The 15,638-nt window shown below is 37.0% G+C and overlaps 1 protein-coding gene across 5 annotated transcripts in view; it reads right to left on the bottom strand.

Moving 5' to 3' along the window:
• The window catches only part of MAP9 (microtubule associated protein 9), an 83,659-nt gene that overhangs the window by 38,495 nt on the left and 29,526 nt on the right, over window positions 1-15,638 (bottom strand). For all 5 annotated transcript variants that reach the window (XM_039363075.1, XM_039363078.1, XM_039363077.1 and 2 more), the window contains exons 5-8: window positions 14,783-15,057; window positions 9,428-9,474; window positions 7,977-8,142; window positions 6,943-7,032 (exon numbers count right to left, since the gene is read on the bottom strand). In XM_039363075.1, the coding sequence (XP_039219009.1) occupies window positions 6,943-7,032; window positions 7,977-8,142; window positions 9,428-9,474; window positions 14,783-15,057 (578 nt within the window). The remainder of the gene's footprint in view (window positions 1-6,942; window positions 7,033-7,976; window positions 8,143-9,427; window positions 9,475-14,782; window positions 15,058-15,638) is intronic.

Genomic DNA, 15,638 nt, shown 5'->3' on the forward strand with positions numbered 1-15,638 from the left:
TCCCCAGTAGCCCCACCCAACCACCTCCTTCTTCCAGCGACAGTCTCAGGCATTACGCTCCCACCCCCTTTTCCTTACTGCCGACTGGATGGAGACTTCAGAGAGAACTACATGAAAGGTAATAGCCCCATTCTTATGGTTAGTCCTTTTGGTGATATCCACATTCAGTCTTTTTGAAGTGTACTGAAGGAAGTGAGGGCCATAAAGCCCCTTTGTTCACCCCCTTCCCTTCACCGTATGGCAGAATCCAGGGAAGGCAGAAATGGGGTTTTCTATAGTTGATAACTAAAGATGAAATATAATTGGATTCTGACAATGTCTACAAAACCACCATCTCCTGTCTGTTATCCTAATGCATTTCACAAATTAAAAGTACTTGATTATGAGAACAAAAGAATGTAGAACTCTCAAATTGTGGCATTAAAGATCATGTGTAAAAATATTGATAGCAATTTATGTATTATCTAAAGCATATGAGCATTATAAAATTTGAGGTCCTACAGACATTCATCATTGATGAGATCAGCTGAAAACGCTAATTATCATATGGAATCTAATGGGCACATATTTGTATGTTACAATTTCTATTAAAGTCCAGCTAACTTTGCTAAAATACTTTTTTTAAAAAAAATTGCCAACCTCCCTGTTGACCATTTTTAAATATCTCTTTCTCCTTCCCAAGTTTTTTAATAATTTTCCAATATTACATTTACATATTTGAAAAGTAGCGTGGCGGCTGAGCACAGTAATTCCATTACATTTGAATATCATTAGTACAAATCTCAAAGTATTACAACAACTAATTCCTTCTCTTTCCCCCATAATATCTACTGTCTCATATTGGACCAATATAGTTCTTATTTTATCAATCAGACAAAAAATACCTTTCTAGTATTCATTAATAATCTTCAGTCTATACATATCTTAATTGATTTGACATTCCATCTTTTAGACAATAACCTAGTAAGTTTTTCTTAACTTTAATTTCCCATTATATTTAAATTTAATGTTTAACCGTTATCATTTCCAAATTTTAGATGACCCCAATTTCTAAGTCTCCTATCTCATATTTGGGGCTAATAATTTTTTTTGTTTTCTTGCTTCTACTTCCTTCCTTTCTTCGTTTCCAAAAAAATAAATAAAACAAAACAAAATAAAAATAAATAAATAAATCATCAGCATTTGTACCACAAACCAATATACAAATTTAATTATTAGTAGTTATACTTCTAAGTTTTACTTAATCTTTGTCTCAACTCATAACAATATCTTAAATTCAAATCTTAGTTATTTTTAAACATTCAAACTTTTAGCCAATCAGTGACCTGATAGTTAATTTTCCCTTAATATTTTAATTTAATGTTTAATATTTTTTTTCCAAATTTTTAATTAAGCACAATTCCTTTATCATAATTCCTTATACAATCTAATATTTAAAATACACACCTTATATATAGATTCTACCATCTATCTTAACAAAGTAATAAAACAATATAATATTCTTATTTCAATATTTATATTTCTAGATGTTATATAACCAAAAATTTTTTTTACCTCAAATCATTACAATATCTTATTTTCAGAATACATATTCTATCCATTTGGATATATTCTATTTTAGATCTCATGTGTAAATCAAAACCCCAATCCTTTTCAGTCTTATTCTAGCTTCTTTTCTTTGCCAAGTCATCTTTCATATCTTTGCTTTTAAATCATCAAAATGATCTCCTTGTATTGTTGTGGCTATTGTTTGATGTTGATAAAGCATCCAGTTGATGTTTTCTTAAGAGGACTAGCTGATTTAGCAGGTCGTCTCTTTGTTTTTCCAATTCAATGCAGTTGTCCCGAAGTATTTATCTTCTCATTCAGCTGTTTTTCTTTTTTATCTTCAAATTCCTTCTGGTTTATAAGAAAAGTCCTTTCCTTGGTCTCTATTATCAATTTCTTTTTTGTGTTTTCCATTGTCTGTATTTGTTGAGTATCTAACTCTTCTGTCATAGCATTTGGTTGTTTCACTTTCTCTATAGAATTCTGTATAGATGATTCTTTGGTTGAAGTCATAGTTTGAGTTTGCATATCCAGACTTATACGGAGAGTTTGGATAATCGCTTTTAACATACAAAGAATTTGTTCCTGTTCTTTCTTTGTAGGATAAATCCATTCCTGTTCTTCTTTCATTGTAGTATATTAAACTAAAAAAACCTTACAGTCAGAAAGTCCACAAAGTAAGGAGCTGAGCTGAGTTTCTTGCAGCTGGTGTTTCAAGGTTGTTTTATATCATATCTATTTTCAAAGCTGTCAACAAGTCTCTCTTAAAGAATAACAAGTTACAGTCTCAAATTTAACCACCAGATGTCATCTCAGAGTTAGTTGGATTTTTGTCAGCCCCTCCCCCCATTTTAAGGAAAAAAACCCCAAATCTTCAATAGTAGTTAGAGTAAAAATCAGGGAGAAAAAAATATAGAAAGTTACAAGTCTTATAGTCCACCAATTTTAGGAAATAGAATTCCAATTAGGATCCCAGTATTTTTCCAACATTTTAAACTCCCGAGTGGTTGATCGCCGCTGTTTCTGGAGGGAGGGCTAAAATCCCCGTTCCCTCACCACAGGAGGGAAAGTACTTTAGCAGCTTATGCAGGTAATTAAGTAATTAGGATGTAAAAGAGGCAGATCTCACCCAGTCTCTTCCACGCTGCTTTAAAGTTGCCAGATGGTAAATGCGACTTCGACTGTTAGCAGCCTAGGGACGAGCCATATTTCTATGGCCGGTCCTTTCGTCCGCCGGTTTGGAGGGATTGCCAGCTCTAATGGGAGAGTTGCTGCTGTCCCATGATCCAGCAAAAGCCCCTCCTTGCTGGTCACCTCTTCAGGGTGACTTTTGACCCTTTTAAGGGGCCCCCAGCAATGCGAAATTGAATGGGGGACAGAGAGCAAATCTCCCAGCCATCCATGGTGGCTAAGTGTCAAACTGGAAGCCATTTTTAAAAATCTCTTTCTCATTACTGAGAGACAGCAATGGTGCCATCCCATATTGTATAGGTATATTGCAGTGTTAATCCTTCTAGTTTAAATCCTGAGCTAGATAAAAGATTGATGATTAGTTCCTGTACCTGATGGCAGTATTCATTGATTGGCTTTGTTCAGTGCTCTTTGGTAAGCTTATTTTAAGAAAGAATTCTGCAGTACTTTTTCAATTTTACCAGCGTGATTATTCCTTGAAAGTATATACTCTAAGCTATCCATGAAGCAGCATTTTATTCTTTGACAGTAATTAGTTAGAGGACATTGAATATTGTGTTCTATACTGCTGCCTTTTACTATGTGATTAGGAAAAAAAAACATAGGGCAGATTACTAAGGTCTTTATGGAACCTAAAGCTGAATATCAAAATCTTTGACTAACATATCCCTTCTCTTATGCTGATCATCAAATGGCCATTTTTATCTTTTGGGTTTTTTTAAAGGTAGAGGAGGAAGAGCGGGTAGGGGGAGAAAGAAAAGAAGAAAGAGAAGATCTATATGGCTTCCCATTTCATCTAAGCAAATATAGGTAGTGTCAGAATCCAATTACATTTCAATTCTAGCTACCTACTCTGAAAAAAGATCCATTTCTTACTCTTTGTGGATTCTATCATACTATGAAAGGGGAGGAGGGAGCAAGGGGGTTTATGACTCTCACTTCCTTCATTTAAACTACAAAGGACTGGATGTGATTCTTATCAAGAGGACTGACCATAACAATATGGCCATAGCCTTTCATCTACTATCTCTCTGAAGTCTCCCTTCTGCCGGCAGCAAGGAAAAAGGGGTGGAAATGTAACGCCTGGGATCGTCGCTGGAAGGACAGTGGGGTGGGGGCTGCTTGGGAACACTTAAAACATTGAATGGTAGGGGTTGGCCCCTCAGATCCTCTCTAGAACGCCTGCAACCATTTTCTCTTAATAAAGATGCCTGTTGGAAGAGATATTCCAAGAGTTCTGTCTTCTTAAGATGTAAAGTGGGGTGGGTCCTTACAGGCAGTTACAACAGATAAAAACCACAATCCAATAAAAAAGATAAAAATCAATATGCAAACATATAAAAACATCAATAATTTTAAAATAAAAAATCGTGATCAACATCCTGTTGACACTAATGTTTGTTATTCTGGGTATAATAATATAACTTACAGTATATACACTCCTCTTTGTTTGCTTCTTTATTTAGCATAGTTAAATTTAACAATGAACTGTTATGCTGAATACATGGCCAGTCTATAAGGTCAACATCATTTGCATGAAGTTAGAAAGAGACAGGACTTAACTGGAGCACTCATGGAATGCCTTAATAAAATGTATGGTTTTCACCCAACTCGCTAACATGACAAATCTTCAATTAGTTAAAAAAGTTAAATATTTGGGTATTTATTTAACAGCGAAATATACTACACTAAAAGAAGATAATTATGAGAGATTAATGAAACAAATAAAAATAGACTTGGAAAGATGGGAAAATCTTCAACTATCACTTTTAGGAAGAATAGCGACCGTTAAGATGAACATTTTACCAAAGCTAATTTTCTTATTTCAAACAGTGCCTATTAAACTTACTAAGAATTTTTTTGATGATTTAAATGCAATGATTCTAAGATTTATATGGCAAAAAAAAGAAAGCGAGAATCAAATGTAAATTGTTACAAGAATCTAAGGATAGAGGGGGCTTTGGACTTCCAGATTGGAGACTTTACCATCAAGCAGCTATTTTGCTTTGGCTTAAAGAATGGATTGTATTGAGAAATAAAAGATTGCTTTATTTAGAGGGACATGATCTTCAGCTAGGTTGGCATGCTTTTATATGGTACGAGAAATCTAAAGCACATAAGTACTTTCAAAATCATGCGATAAGAAATGTACTACTTTCAGAATGGGAGAAAATTAAACATAAAATATACATGAAAATACCTGAGTGGCTTTCAACAATGGAAGCATTTCCTTATCCAAATCTGATTAACTACGACAAACTGATTAGTTATAAAGATATTTTAGACAAAGAGGGAAAACTTAAGTACAGGCAAACTTTACAACTACAAGGTATTGACTTGACATGGTGGTCCTACTTGCAAATCCAAACAAGATATGAAAAAGATATAAAATTGACAAGTTTCTACAAAGAACAGACCCCACTGGATAAAACTTTGTTAAAAACAGATGAGAATTTGATTAGAAAACTCTATAAATTTCTTTTAAACTGGAAGATGGAAGAAGAACAAATGAAAGAAACAATGATAGTATGGGAAAAGAACTTTGGATATTCTATAGATTTGGAAGACTGGCAAAAACTTTGGGATAAAAATATTAAGCTTACAAAAGCGATAGCATATAAAGAAAACTTATATAAGATGTTTTATAGATGGCATATGACACCAGTTCGCTTAGCGAAAATGTTTAAAAATGTCTCGGATATTTGCTGGAAATGTAAACAACAGCCAGGCACTTATTACCATGCCTGGTGGACATGCCCTATCGCTAAGAAATTTTGGTCTAAGATCCATAGATGGTTGGAAAAGATGATGAAACTACAAATAGAATTTAAACCAGAATTGTTTTTGTTAGGAATATTAAGACCTAATTATGGCGAAGAGAATGACTACTTGATACTGCATGTTTTAACTGCTGCAAGGATAGTATTTGCCCAATTTTGGAAAAATGAGAATCTACCATCTGACCAGATTATTATTACCAAAATTTTAGAGTGTGCAGAAATGGATAGACTAACATTAGAAATGAAAGAAAAAGATGACTCAATTTATTTTAGAACTTGGGAAAAATTTTATCAATGGTTAGACATGTTAGAATTTGAAGGATTCAATATTTTAGAATAGTTGACTGATTTTTAATCGAGTTCTAACTAACATTTTGATGATACAATTACTTTTCCTGATTTACTGATTTTCATTTGTTACTTTTGATTGTTAGGATTTATTTTTTTGAGATTTTATTAGTAGTGTTTACTTAATAGATCAACGTATTTGTTTACTAATTGTTTTTAATATATTACAGTTTAAGCTTTGTTTAAAATGGTTGAATATGATATTTACTTATTATTATGATCTGGACGGTTGCTTGTTTGTTGAAATATGTGATTGTACCTATCCTTATTTTACCCTAATTCCTTATTTCCTTCCCCCCCCTTTCTTTTTACCCCTCCCTTTACCATACCTGTATTGTTCCTATTTTTCCTTACTTATATAAATTTAATAAAATTTTCTTAAAAAAAAAAGTATGGTTTTCACATGTAGAATCAAATATGTACTTTGCTTATCAAGTTTTTCTGATATTATACTTAGTAAAAAGAATTCAGGTTTATAGTCTATGTGTTTCTCTAACATTTTTTCTAACCAAGTGTGGATTATTGTCCAATGTCTCCTTGCTTTAACACATGTCCACCACATATGATAATAAGTACCTAGTTTGTGTTTATATTTCCAACATTTTTTTGACATATTTTTAAACATTTTTACTAATCTTGTTGGTGGTAAGTGCCATCTATAGAACATTTTATATAAGTTTTCTTTATATGAAGTTGACATTGTCAATTTATAGTTTCTTTCCCACAAACTTCTTGAAACATTTTCAATTTAATTCTAGTTTTCTTTCCTTGCCAGATAAATTTTTGAATTAGAGAGTTTAAATCTTCAAAGAATTTTTTCTCCAGTTTTATAGATATTGTTTGAAACAAAAATAATATTTTGGGTAATATATTTATTTTTACCGTAGCAATTCTTCCTAACATTGACAGCTGAAGATTCTTCCATTTTTCCAAATTAAGCTTTATTTGATTTCACAATTTAATGTAATTATCTTCTTTTATTGTTGAATATCTTGCTGTCAAATATATTCCAAAGTATTTGACCTTTTTAACTATTTGCAATTCTAAAACTTACGGTTAAGGTTTTAAAACCAACCTTTTCATTTTTCTCTTGCAAGTTCTCAGCTTTGTTTCTTTTTATTCTTTGTAATTCCAAGAGGAAGATTCTCTTCTTTTCCAACCAGTCCTATAAAGAGAAATAGGTAACAATATGTGAATTATAATAAATCAATGAAAAGTCTTGTGTCACCTTGTGACAATTATGGCATATGATTTTGTTAAAACCTCACATTGATTTCTGAACCACCCAGCAGTAAATCATCTGGGACACATATAAACTCAAGCTTATTACAAATGATAAATCTGATTAAATGCTATTTTTTAAAACTGGCTTTTTAAAAATTCACTTATTCTTATAACCCAATTGGAAGATTATCCTTCTAAAACATTCTTAGAAGCCAAAATTGTTTTTTCTGCACATGAAGTGGCAGCAGCAGAGAATAGTTTCCCTGGAAGATCAAAGCAGATGATTCATTTATTGTCTAATGGGAGCTGAGATTAGGCTAGATGAATCTATATCCTCCTCAAGGGGAATAACTGTAATGTGGAATCTTCACGAGGTTCAGTGTGTGTAGGATTTTTTTCGGTCTAACCTAATAAAGCTCCTGCATTGTATTTGGGATTTTATGTAGTTTAATAGGATCGAAAAAATCCAACAATTTAACATTAAATGAAGAAATTTAAGACAATTTGCCACTTCGTTAAAAAAAATGAAATGTAGGGAAGGCCCAATACCAGTGTAAGATTTCTTTCTTTCTTTCTTTCCTTTCTTTCTTTCTTTCTTTCTTTCTTTCTTTCTTTCTTTCTTTCTTTCTTTCTTTCTTTCTTTCTTTCTTTCTTCCTTCCTTCCTTCCTTCCCTCCCTCACTCCCTTTCTCTCTCTCTCTCTCTCTCTCTCTCTCTCTCTCTCTCTTTCTTTCTTTCTTTCTTTCTTTCTTTCTTTCTTAATACAGCAACCAATCTAAGAATCATCTCACAGATATGAGAAATCCAGAAACTGGCACTCTAACTAAACCTACAAACTGCTAATGTGACAGATTTTATCATAATATTAAATATGCTAAACACATACCTGATAAACAGCTGCTCGTAAACTATCTGCTTTATCTAGGTCAGCACTGTATTTTTGTAGATGCTTATTGTCCAAGAACTTTAATGTCCCTAAATATTGAGCAGATGTACTTCTTGTGACAGGAGAGTATTTCCCTGTTTTCTTCAAATATGTAGTGCTCAAAGACCTGTAAAATAAAAGTATCATACTAAATTATTAATCAGTTAAATAAACTGATATTTAGTGGTATTCTAAGAAAACATGCATTCTTAGGTTTATTACATTAAAAATACAACTGGAATACTGAAAGAAACAAAATTATTACTTTGAGCCTAATATATTCTATATCACAGGTGTCAAACTCGCCGCGTCACATGACATTTTTTTGCATTGCCGGAGTTGGGGTAGGTACTGCATTTGTATGATGCAACTAGCCCGCAGGCTGGCAGTTTGGCACCCCTGTAGTCTATACAACCCAGCAGGCAAGCTTCTTGCCCTCTGACTGAAGCTGCTAGAAGTTGCAAAAGCCCTGTTCACTCTGCTATCCAGTTAATTATTAAAAGGAGGAGCTGAGAAGATTATGACAGAAACTTAATTCTATGGAAGAAGAAATATAGAATTCAACATTTCCACATTATTTGAAGAACTATTATATATCTGTGAACTAGAAACTAGAACATTAAAACATTATTCTATGTAAGTGAAAACAACTGTCTTTTTTTAATCTAACATTTTTTATCTGGGATTATATTATTATATAATTAATGTAATTATATAATTAATTTAATTATTCCAATAATTTATTCCTGAGATCTAATAAATATTCATGTAGTTAATTTAATAGCAAATATGATTAGTGACAAGCAAGTAAAAAAATAAAAAGGACTAAAATATAGTAAGAATAGAAATATAAGGGAAGGAAGGAAGGAAGGAAGGAAGGAAGGAAGGAAGGAAGGAAGGAAGGAAGGAAGGAAGGAAGAAAGGAAATTAGAGGGTAAAGAAAACTGGTAAGAGCAGCTTCATGGCAAAACTAGTATTTTCCTCCTGTGTATGTGTCATACATTTTTTAAAACTCTTTCTTTTTAATCTGCCTGGATTTTCCTTTTCATCAAACAGTATAACCTGTTTCTAAAATAAAAAACATTAAATAGATTTTGTTCAACAAAAACAATGATTTTGGGAAATATAGTAATATCAATCATAATTAAAACATATTTCAGAACATTGGAAAATGAGTACTGCCTCTTGAGTGATTTGACTCACAAATCTGATTACATGTATTAAATTATATTGTCTGTAAATTATATATCAGAATATAAATTGTGAACATTTTAATATTATGCCACTTCATACAACAGATGTGTCAAATTATTATTAACTATGTAGCATATAAATAATGAAGTTTCCTAACTCAAAAAGATACAATTATTCATATTTCTAAATAGTTCTTTGGGGAAAATTAAATTTCCTACCTGATTTTAGCTTTTTGTGGAGCTGCTTCTACTTCTTCACACTCTTCCTAATATAACAAAAACAAAATAATAATAAAACAATAATAAAAAATAAAAATTGGTTGTACAATCCAAATTGCCCATTTAGTACCTATTCTGTGATGTGGATGTATGAAATTAAAGGCCTGAAAAAAGATAGAAAAGTCGTGATATACAATTGCCTTTACAGCATATACCCCAAGTTTAACAAGATCCAAGGAGCCTTGCTTGATGTAATTTTCTTTTCCTTTTTCAAATAGCCCTAGAAACTTGAGCTACATTCCAGAGTACCGTATTTTCCAGCTACAAGATGACTTTCTAAACCATAAAAATCTTCTCAAAAGTTGGGGGTCGTCTTATACACCCAGTCGTCTTATACGCCAGAAAATATGGTATATCAAAGCAAGCTCCCCCGTATCCTGCGCCCCATACTCCTCACCCCTTGGCGCGGAGATTGGCTGTCCGGATGAGAGTTTAAGTGTCCCACGTAGCCAAATAGCCCTAGAAAAGTGTCCCTCCGAGAAACAGCTGGGAGGAAGGGTCGAGGTTGGAGCGTTGGCAAACCAATGGCGGGAGAGGAGCGCTGGCGGAGAGCCAGCCGAGTAAGAATGTCCGTGTTGGGTCAGCAGTGGGGGCTTCCCGAGAAGAAGTATCCCCACCCCCTTTGCTGCTGAAGTGCTGCTCAGCGCTCACAGAAGGCCAGCGATTTTGCAGAAGTGTCCGCCCCTCGGGCGGGGATCCTGACCCTCCCAGTCTAGGGTGGTGGAAGCGGGGCTTTTCCTCCCCTGGGGAAACCCCCTGCCACCAGCCTCTGCTTGGGTGGGTGGCAGGAGCAGCTGGTGGGAGCCGGCAGGCTGCGCAGAGGGTGTCGCTTCCTCAGGGTTGACCGCACCCAGTGCCGTTGCACTGAGCGCCAGAAGCCCTGCGACCCCAATGGACAGACGCTCAGCATTTCCTCCTCTGTGCTTGGCCACTTCTTTTGCAACCTGCTGCCATGGCTGGTGCTCTCGCTGTGCAGATGACAGAGTGATCCGGTGTGGGCAGCCTTGGGGGTCGGGCAAGTGGGAGTAGAGGGTGTTTTCAGATCCATTTGGAGAAAATGGATCCAAAGTCTCTACCTGTTGGACAGCTGGGCTTGGCTAGCACTGGACCCGCTTTCCTCCCCCCTCCCGCTATCCTTTAGTCCTCCCTGATCGGCACCTGGAAGAATGACCTCAACTCCACCATGGAGATCAACAGTGTCGGTAACAGCAGCCTCTACAAAACGGCAGTCTCGGCCTCCGACAATCCCATTGGGCCATCCCCGCTGCAGGGCATCCAGCACCAGGGGTCCCAGCCCACCTTTGGCTTCACTGTCAACTGGAACTTCTGGCTCTGCCAGAAGGCCAGGATTGCGTTCTTGTATGTCTGAAGGGGGGGGGAATCTCACCTCTGATGGTAGAATATTCTGGGGGGGGGGGCACAGCAGAAATCTTCTCCTGGAGCCCAGCAGCAGAAATTCTTTGGACAGTGGGATCCAAATTAGGCTGCTTCCACTGGAACAAGAGGGGCCAGCTAGTCCCATTGTGGTGAGGCAGTTCCTCATATGCTGCAAAGCTTCACAAGTGCACCCCCATGCTTATTATGGGATGTTACCCAGCTACATTTGTCTTCAGCAGATCAGGAACAAGCGATGAAATATAATGAAATGCTAATGTGTTTAGGACTTACATTATTTTTATTAGAAAGTTAAAGTACCCGTATTTTCTGGCTAAACCATGAAAATCTTCTCAAAAGTTGGGGGGCGTCTTATATGCCCAGTCGTCTTATATGCCAGGAAATACGGTAGCTACAGTATAAAGAGGGATTATAGGCACTATGTTATAAATGAAAGGAAATCACCATTTTCTCAGAAAAGGAGTAACGTGCTCATCAAATATAATTATATTTTAAAATAAAACTTATACCTGTTATGCTATAATTCAACACTTAACTCTGATTTTTTTTCAAGTATTTATTTTGCATGAGAAAGAAAAGATCATTCCATTAGAAACAAATATTGACCTTTGACACTTAACATAAGAACATATATCCAACTTTAAGCTTGTAATACTTATGTATAACTAAACATATTGTATATACCATATATGAACGCTTTACCATTATGCCTGAAGCAGTAGGTGTGAATTTAAATGGACTCCAGAAGATGGTAGAGGACAGGAAGACCTGGAGGAACATTGTCCATGGGGTCGCGACGGGTTGGACACGACTTCGCAATTAACAACAACAACAACAACATTATGCCACTTTGCACAGCAATCATGTTGTCAGAATCCAGTTATATTTCATTTCTATTTATCTCCTCCAATCTAAAATCAAATCTCACCTTTCCCTGGATTCTGCCACACTTCCAAGGGGGCAGGGGGATGTGCATGCGGGTTTACTGCTTTCACTCCTCTATTCGCTACAATGTAACCTTTTGCTTACTAACTCCGTGTCTGCTATCCATTACAATGTAACAAATTGCCTCCTGCACTATACATCTCTCTAAACCTTCTTCTCCCTAACCAGGCAGCTAGGAAAATGGGGGGGGGAGAAGTACAAACCTCCGGGACCTGGCTTATCTCTCCGTTTTCAAAAAGAGGTGTGAAGAGCTGTGGAACATCACACTACAAATGGAGCCGAATTGTTGTTATCTCCCCTTTCCCACAATGGACCTAACACCTGGGGATTGGTCAGTCTGAATCGTCCGGATGAACTGTAGGGTGGGGTTTGCTTAGGGGCACTTTAAAGTAATCGATTCATAAAGAAATCCCTCAGATCCTGTCTATTATGCCTGCTATCAACTACTCTTAATAAAAGTTCCTGTTGGAAGAAATTGTTTCCAAGAATTCTGCTTTCTTAAGATGTGGGATTGAAGTGGGTTCTTACATTAGTCAGGATTTGCAGTAATAGTCAACCTGGAAGGAAGAACCTTACTGGGGGACTTTGCAAAAATTACAATGTTGGACGAAGAGACAGGAAGGAAAAAAACCCCATGGAAAGGGAGCCTTCCCCCTGACTGGGATCCTGCCAGCAGTTGGGATCCAAAATGTCATATTCCTCAGGAGAAGGTGGAGGAGACGCGCAACCAAAAACCTCGGTGGTCAGTGGGTATTGGAAAGATGAGTGGGAAAAGAGATCGAGAAAGGTGACCCTGAGACGGGGCAGCCACCAACCAGAATGGAAGCAGGAGATGGAGAAATCCCTGAATGTTAGCAAAGAGGGTGGAAGTTGTACACAACACTTGAACTGGATCCTAGAGAAAGCTATTGACCTGATGAAAAGAACTCTTGGCTCTCTAGGAGAGGAGAAACCTGAGCCTCGCGGCCGCACCAACAGCCGGAACTGCAGCTAGAGAGGCACTGAAGGGGAATCAGAACCTGTAGTCCCAGGACATCCGCTGAACCAGCAGCTACCACTTCAGCAGCCCCCACTCCCCACCAACCTGCAAATGGCAATCAAGATGGGAGACAATACCACCGGCGGTGAAGGCACCAATCCATTCAAAGATTCCCGCTGCTGGACACAAAATTCAGGGGGGAGCCACCATGCTTGGGGTTCTTCCTAACTCAAGTCCTCAGCTACATGGAAGAATATGGACAAGACATCCCCAGTGACAAAGCCCGTATCTGTATTGTGCAACCCGCTCTGGATGGAGCAGCTGCAGACTGGATGGTGAACCTGCATGATTCCAACGTCCCAGAGCTCAACAACTTCAACCATTTCATGTCCTCTCTGAGAAGGTGATTCGAGGACCCCGACTGATTGCAAAGCCCGTGAGAGAATCAAAACAGTGAGGCAGGGCAGATGCCCGGTAGCTGAATATACACAAGAATTCAGGACCATTGCCAGCAAGCTGAACTGGCTGGAAGCCATCCTTCTTAGCCATTTCAAAGATGGCCTAAACTACGACCTGTATGATGCTTGCATGCCTCGAGGGGACCCACGCCAACTTGATAAATGGTACAACCTGGCAGAGGAAGCAGAGATCGGCCTACTGAAGAGGCAATGCCGAGGAAAACCATGGGGTCGCTCACCTCCTGAGCCGACGCGTGAGCCAGCAAAACCACTGGCTATGGCCAAGAAGTCAACGGGCTGTTTCATATGCTGGAGTGAGGGGCATCACATTGTAGAATGCCACTCGAAAACCCCCAGTGCAACCCAGACCGATCACCGGCCAGGAAATCAGGGAAGTCCCCAGCTAAGCCAAAAGAAACTGCCATGAGGGCGATAGAAGTGTTCTGTCCCAGCCTACATCCGTCCTTGTTATGTCACAAGAACAAACCCCTCTTAAACAGTAGGCTGGGAAAACCAACCTCTTTTTATTTCCAAAACAGTTTTGTTTTTCTCCAAAACAAAAACACAGAATACTTTCCTAACAGATAATTGGTTACAAAAGCAAACAGAGCAGAAGTTTAAACAAGAAATTCACTGATACAACAAAACAGACCATGATCCTTGGATGTTCTTTACAAACTGTTGCCTTCAGCAACCAGCACTGCCCACACCTTCCCTTTTTTAAAGCAGTCCCAAGGCTTGGCTTCTCATAAGTTATACATATGTATAACTAAACATATTGTATATACCATATATGAACACTTTAACATTATGCCACTTTGCACAGCAATCATGTTGTCAGAATCCAGTTATATTTCATTTCTATTTATCTCCTCTGATCTAAAATCAAATCTCACCTTTCCCTGGATTCTGCCACACTTTCAAGGGGGCAGGGGGATGTGTATGCGGGTTTATTGCTTTCACTCCTCTATTCGCTACAATGTAACCTTTTGTTTACTGACTCCGTGTCTGCTATCCATTCAATGTAACAAATTGCCTCCTGCACTATGCATCTCTCTGAACCTTCTTCTCCTTAACCAGGCAGCTAGGAAAGGTGGTGGGGGGAAGAAGTACAAACCTCCGGGACCTGGCTTATCTCTCCATTCTCAAAGGGAGGTGTGAAGAGCTGTGGAACATCACACTACAAACAGAGCCAGATTGATGTTATCTCCCCTTTCCCATGATGGACCTAACACCTGGGGATTGGCCGGTCTGAATCATCCAGATGAACTGTAGGGTGGGGTTTGCTTAGTGACACTTTAAAGTAATCAATCTGTAAAGAAATCCCTCAGATCCTGTCTATTATGCCTGCTATCAACTACTCTTAATAAAAGTTTCTGTTGAAAGAAATTGTTTCCAAGAGTTCTGCTTTCTTAAGATGGGGGATTGAAGTGGGTCCTTACACATGTCAAGTTTTATCAGCAGTCATGTCAATTTTATTCCTGACATGAATATATGATAAAGACCCATAAATATTACCTTTACAAAATCCTTTGAACTATCCATTACAGATTTTGAAGTAGTTAAAGCTACTTTCTGTTCTGATGGATCATCTTTTGGTGTCTCAATAGAATCATCTTCACTGGGTTTTAACATCTGCAATTTTTGTTCTAGAAAGTCTTCAGTTGGTTTATATTGCTTCTTAGTATTCTCATAAACTGTAGTCATCATTAATTCTATCACCGAAGGAGATTTTCTGTCATTCTCCAGCAATCTGAGATCATAGAAATTGTCAATTTCTTTATGTTCATTATCTATTTTTAAAAGGAAAAGTTAAAAATATATTAATTTTAAAGAAAATTAACAAAGATATAACAAAAGAATTCAGACAAATGTATATGAAGCTGTATACATTTATCTCAGTATTATATATGCAGCAAATATAAATCACACTAATTCCTTAGTACATAGATATCCATGTACACTAGGAAATGGGAAAACATATTTGATTGAGTGAAGAGACAAAGTTAATAGGATTAAGGGAGGCAGATACCTGTATACTTTCTCTATGTAAACAATATAAAGATAACTTCCTTTGTGCGTACTGGGCAAAAGATGGTTTCCTTTGGATGTAAACTACATATAAACATTCTATATGTGTGAGGTATATTCTGTTGAGCTTTATGAGAATCCCTTCTCTGTAAGATGCTGAACGGTGTGCATATGGTATGATTACGCACAAACCATGCTGAAAAGGTTAGTAGCTAATATCAAGGACTATTTGCCTTAATAAAATATCTTAATAGTTATAATTTTGCCACTAATAAACATGTAAAGCAACTCCATTGGGAGAGGTAAATATAAAACAACAGTCTCATTGCACACAACCAATAGA

Source organism: Crotalus tigris, unplaced genomic scaffold, assembly GCF_016545835.1.
Source record: "Crotalus tigris isolate CLP2741 ecotype Arizona unplaced genomic scaffold, ASM1654583v1 scf7180000019504.2031707, whole genome shotgun sequence".
Lineage (NCBI taxonomy): Eukaryota > Metazoa > Chordata > Lepidosauria > Squamata > Viperidae > Crotalus > Crotalus tigris.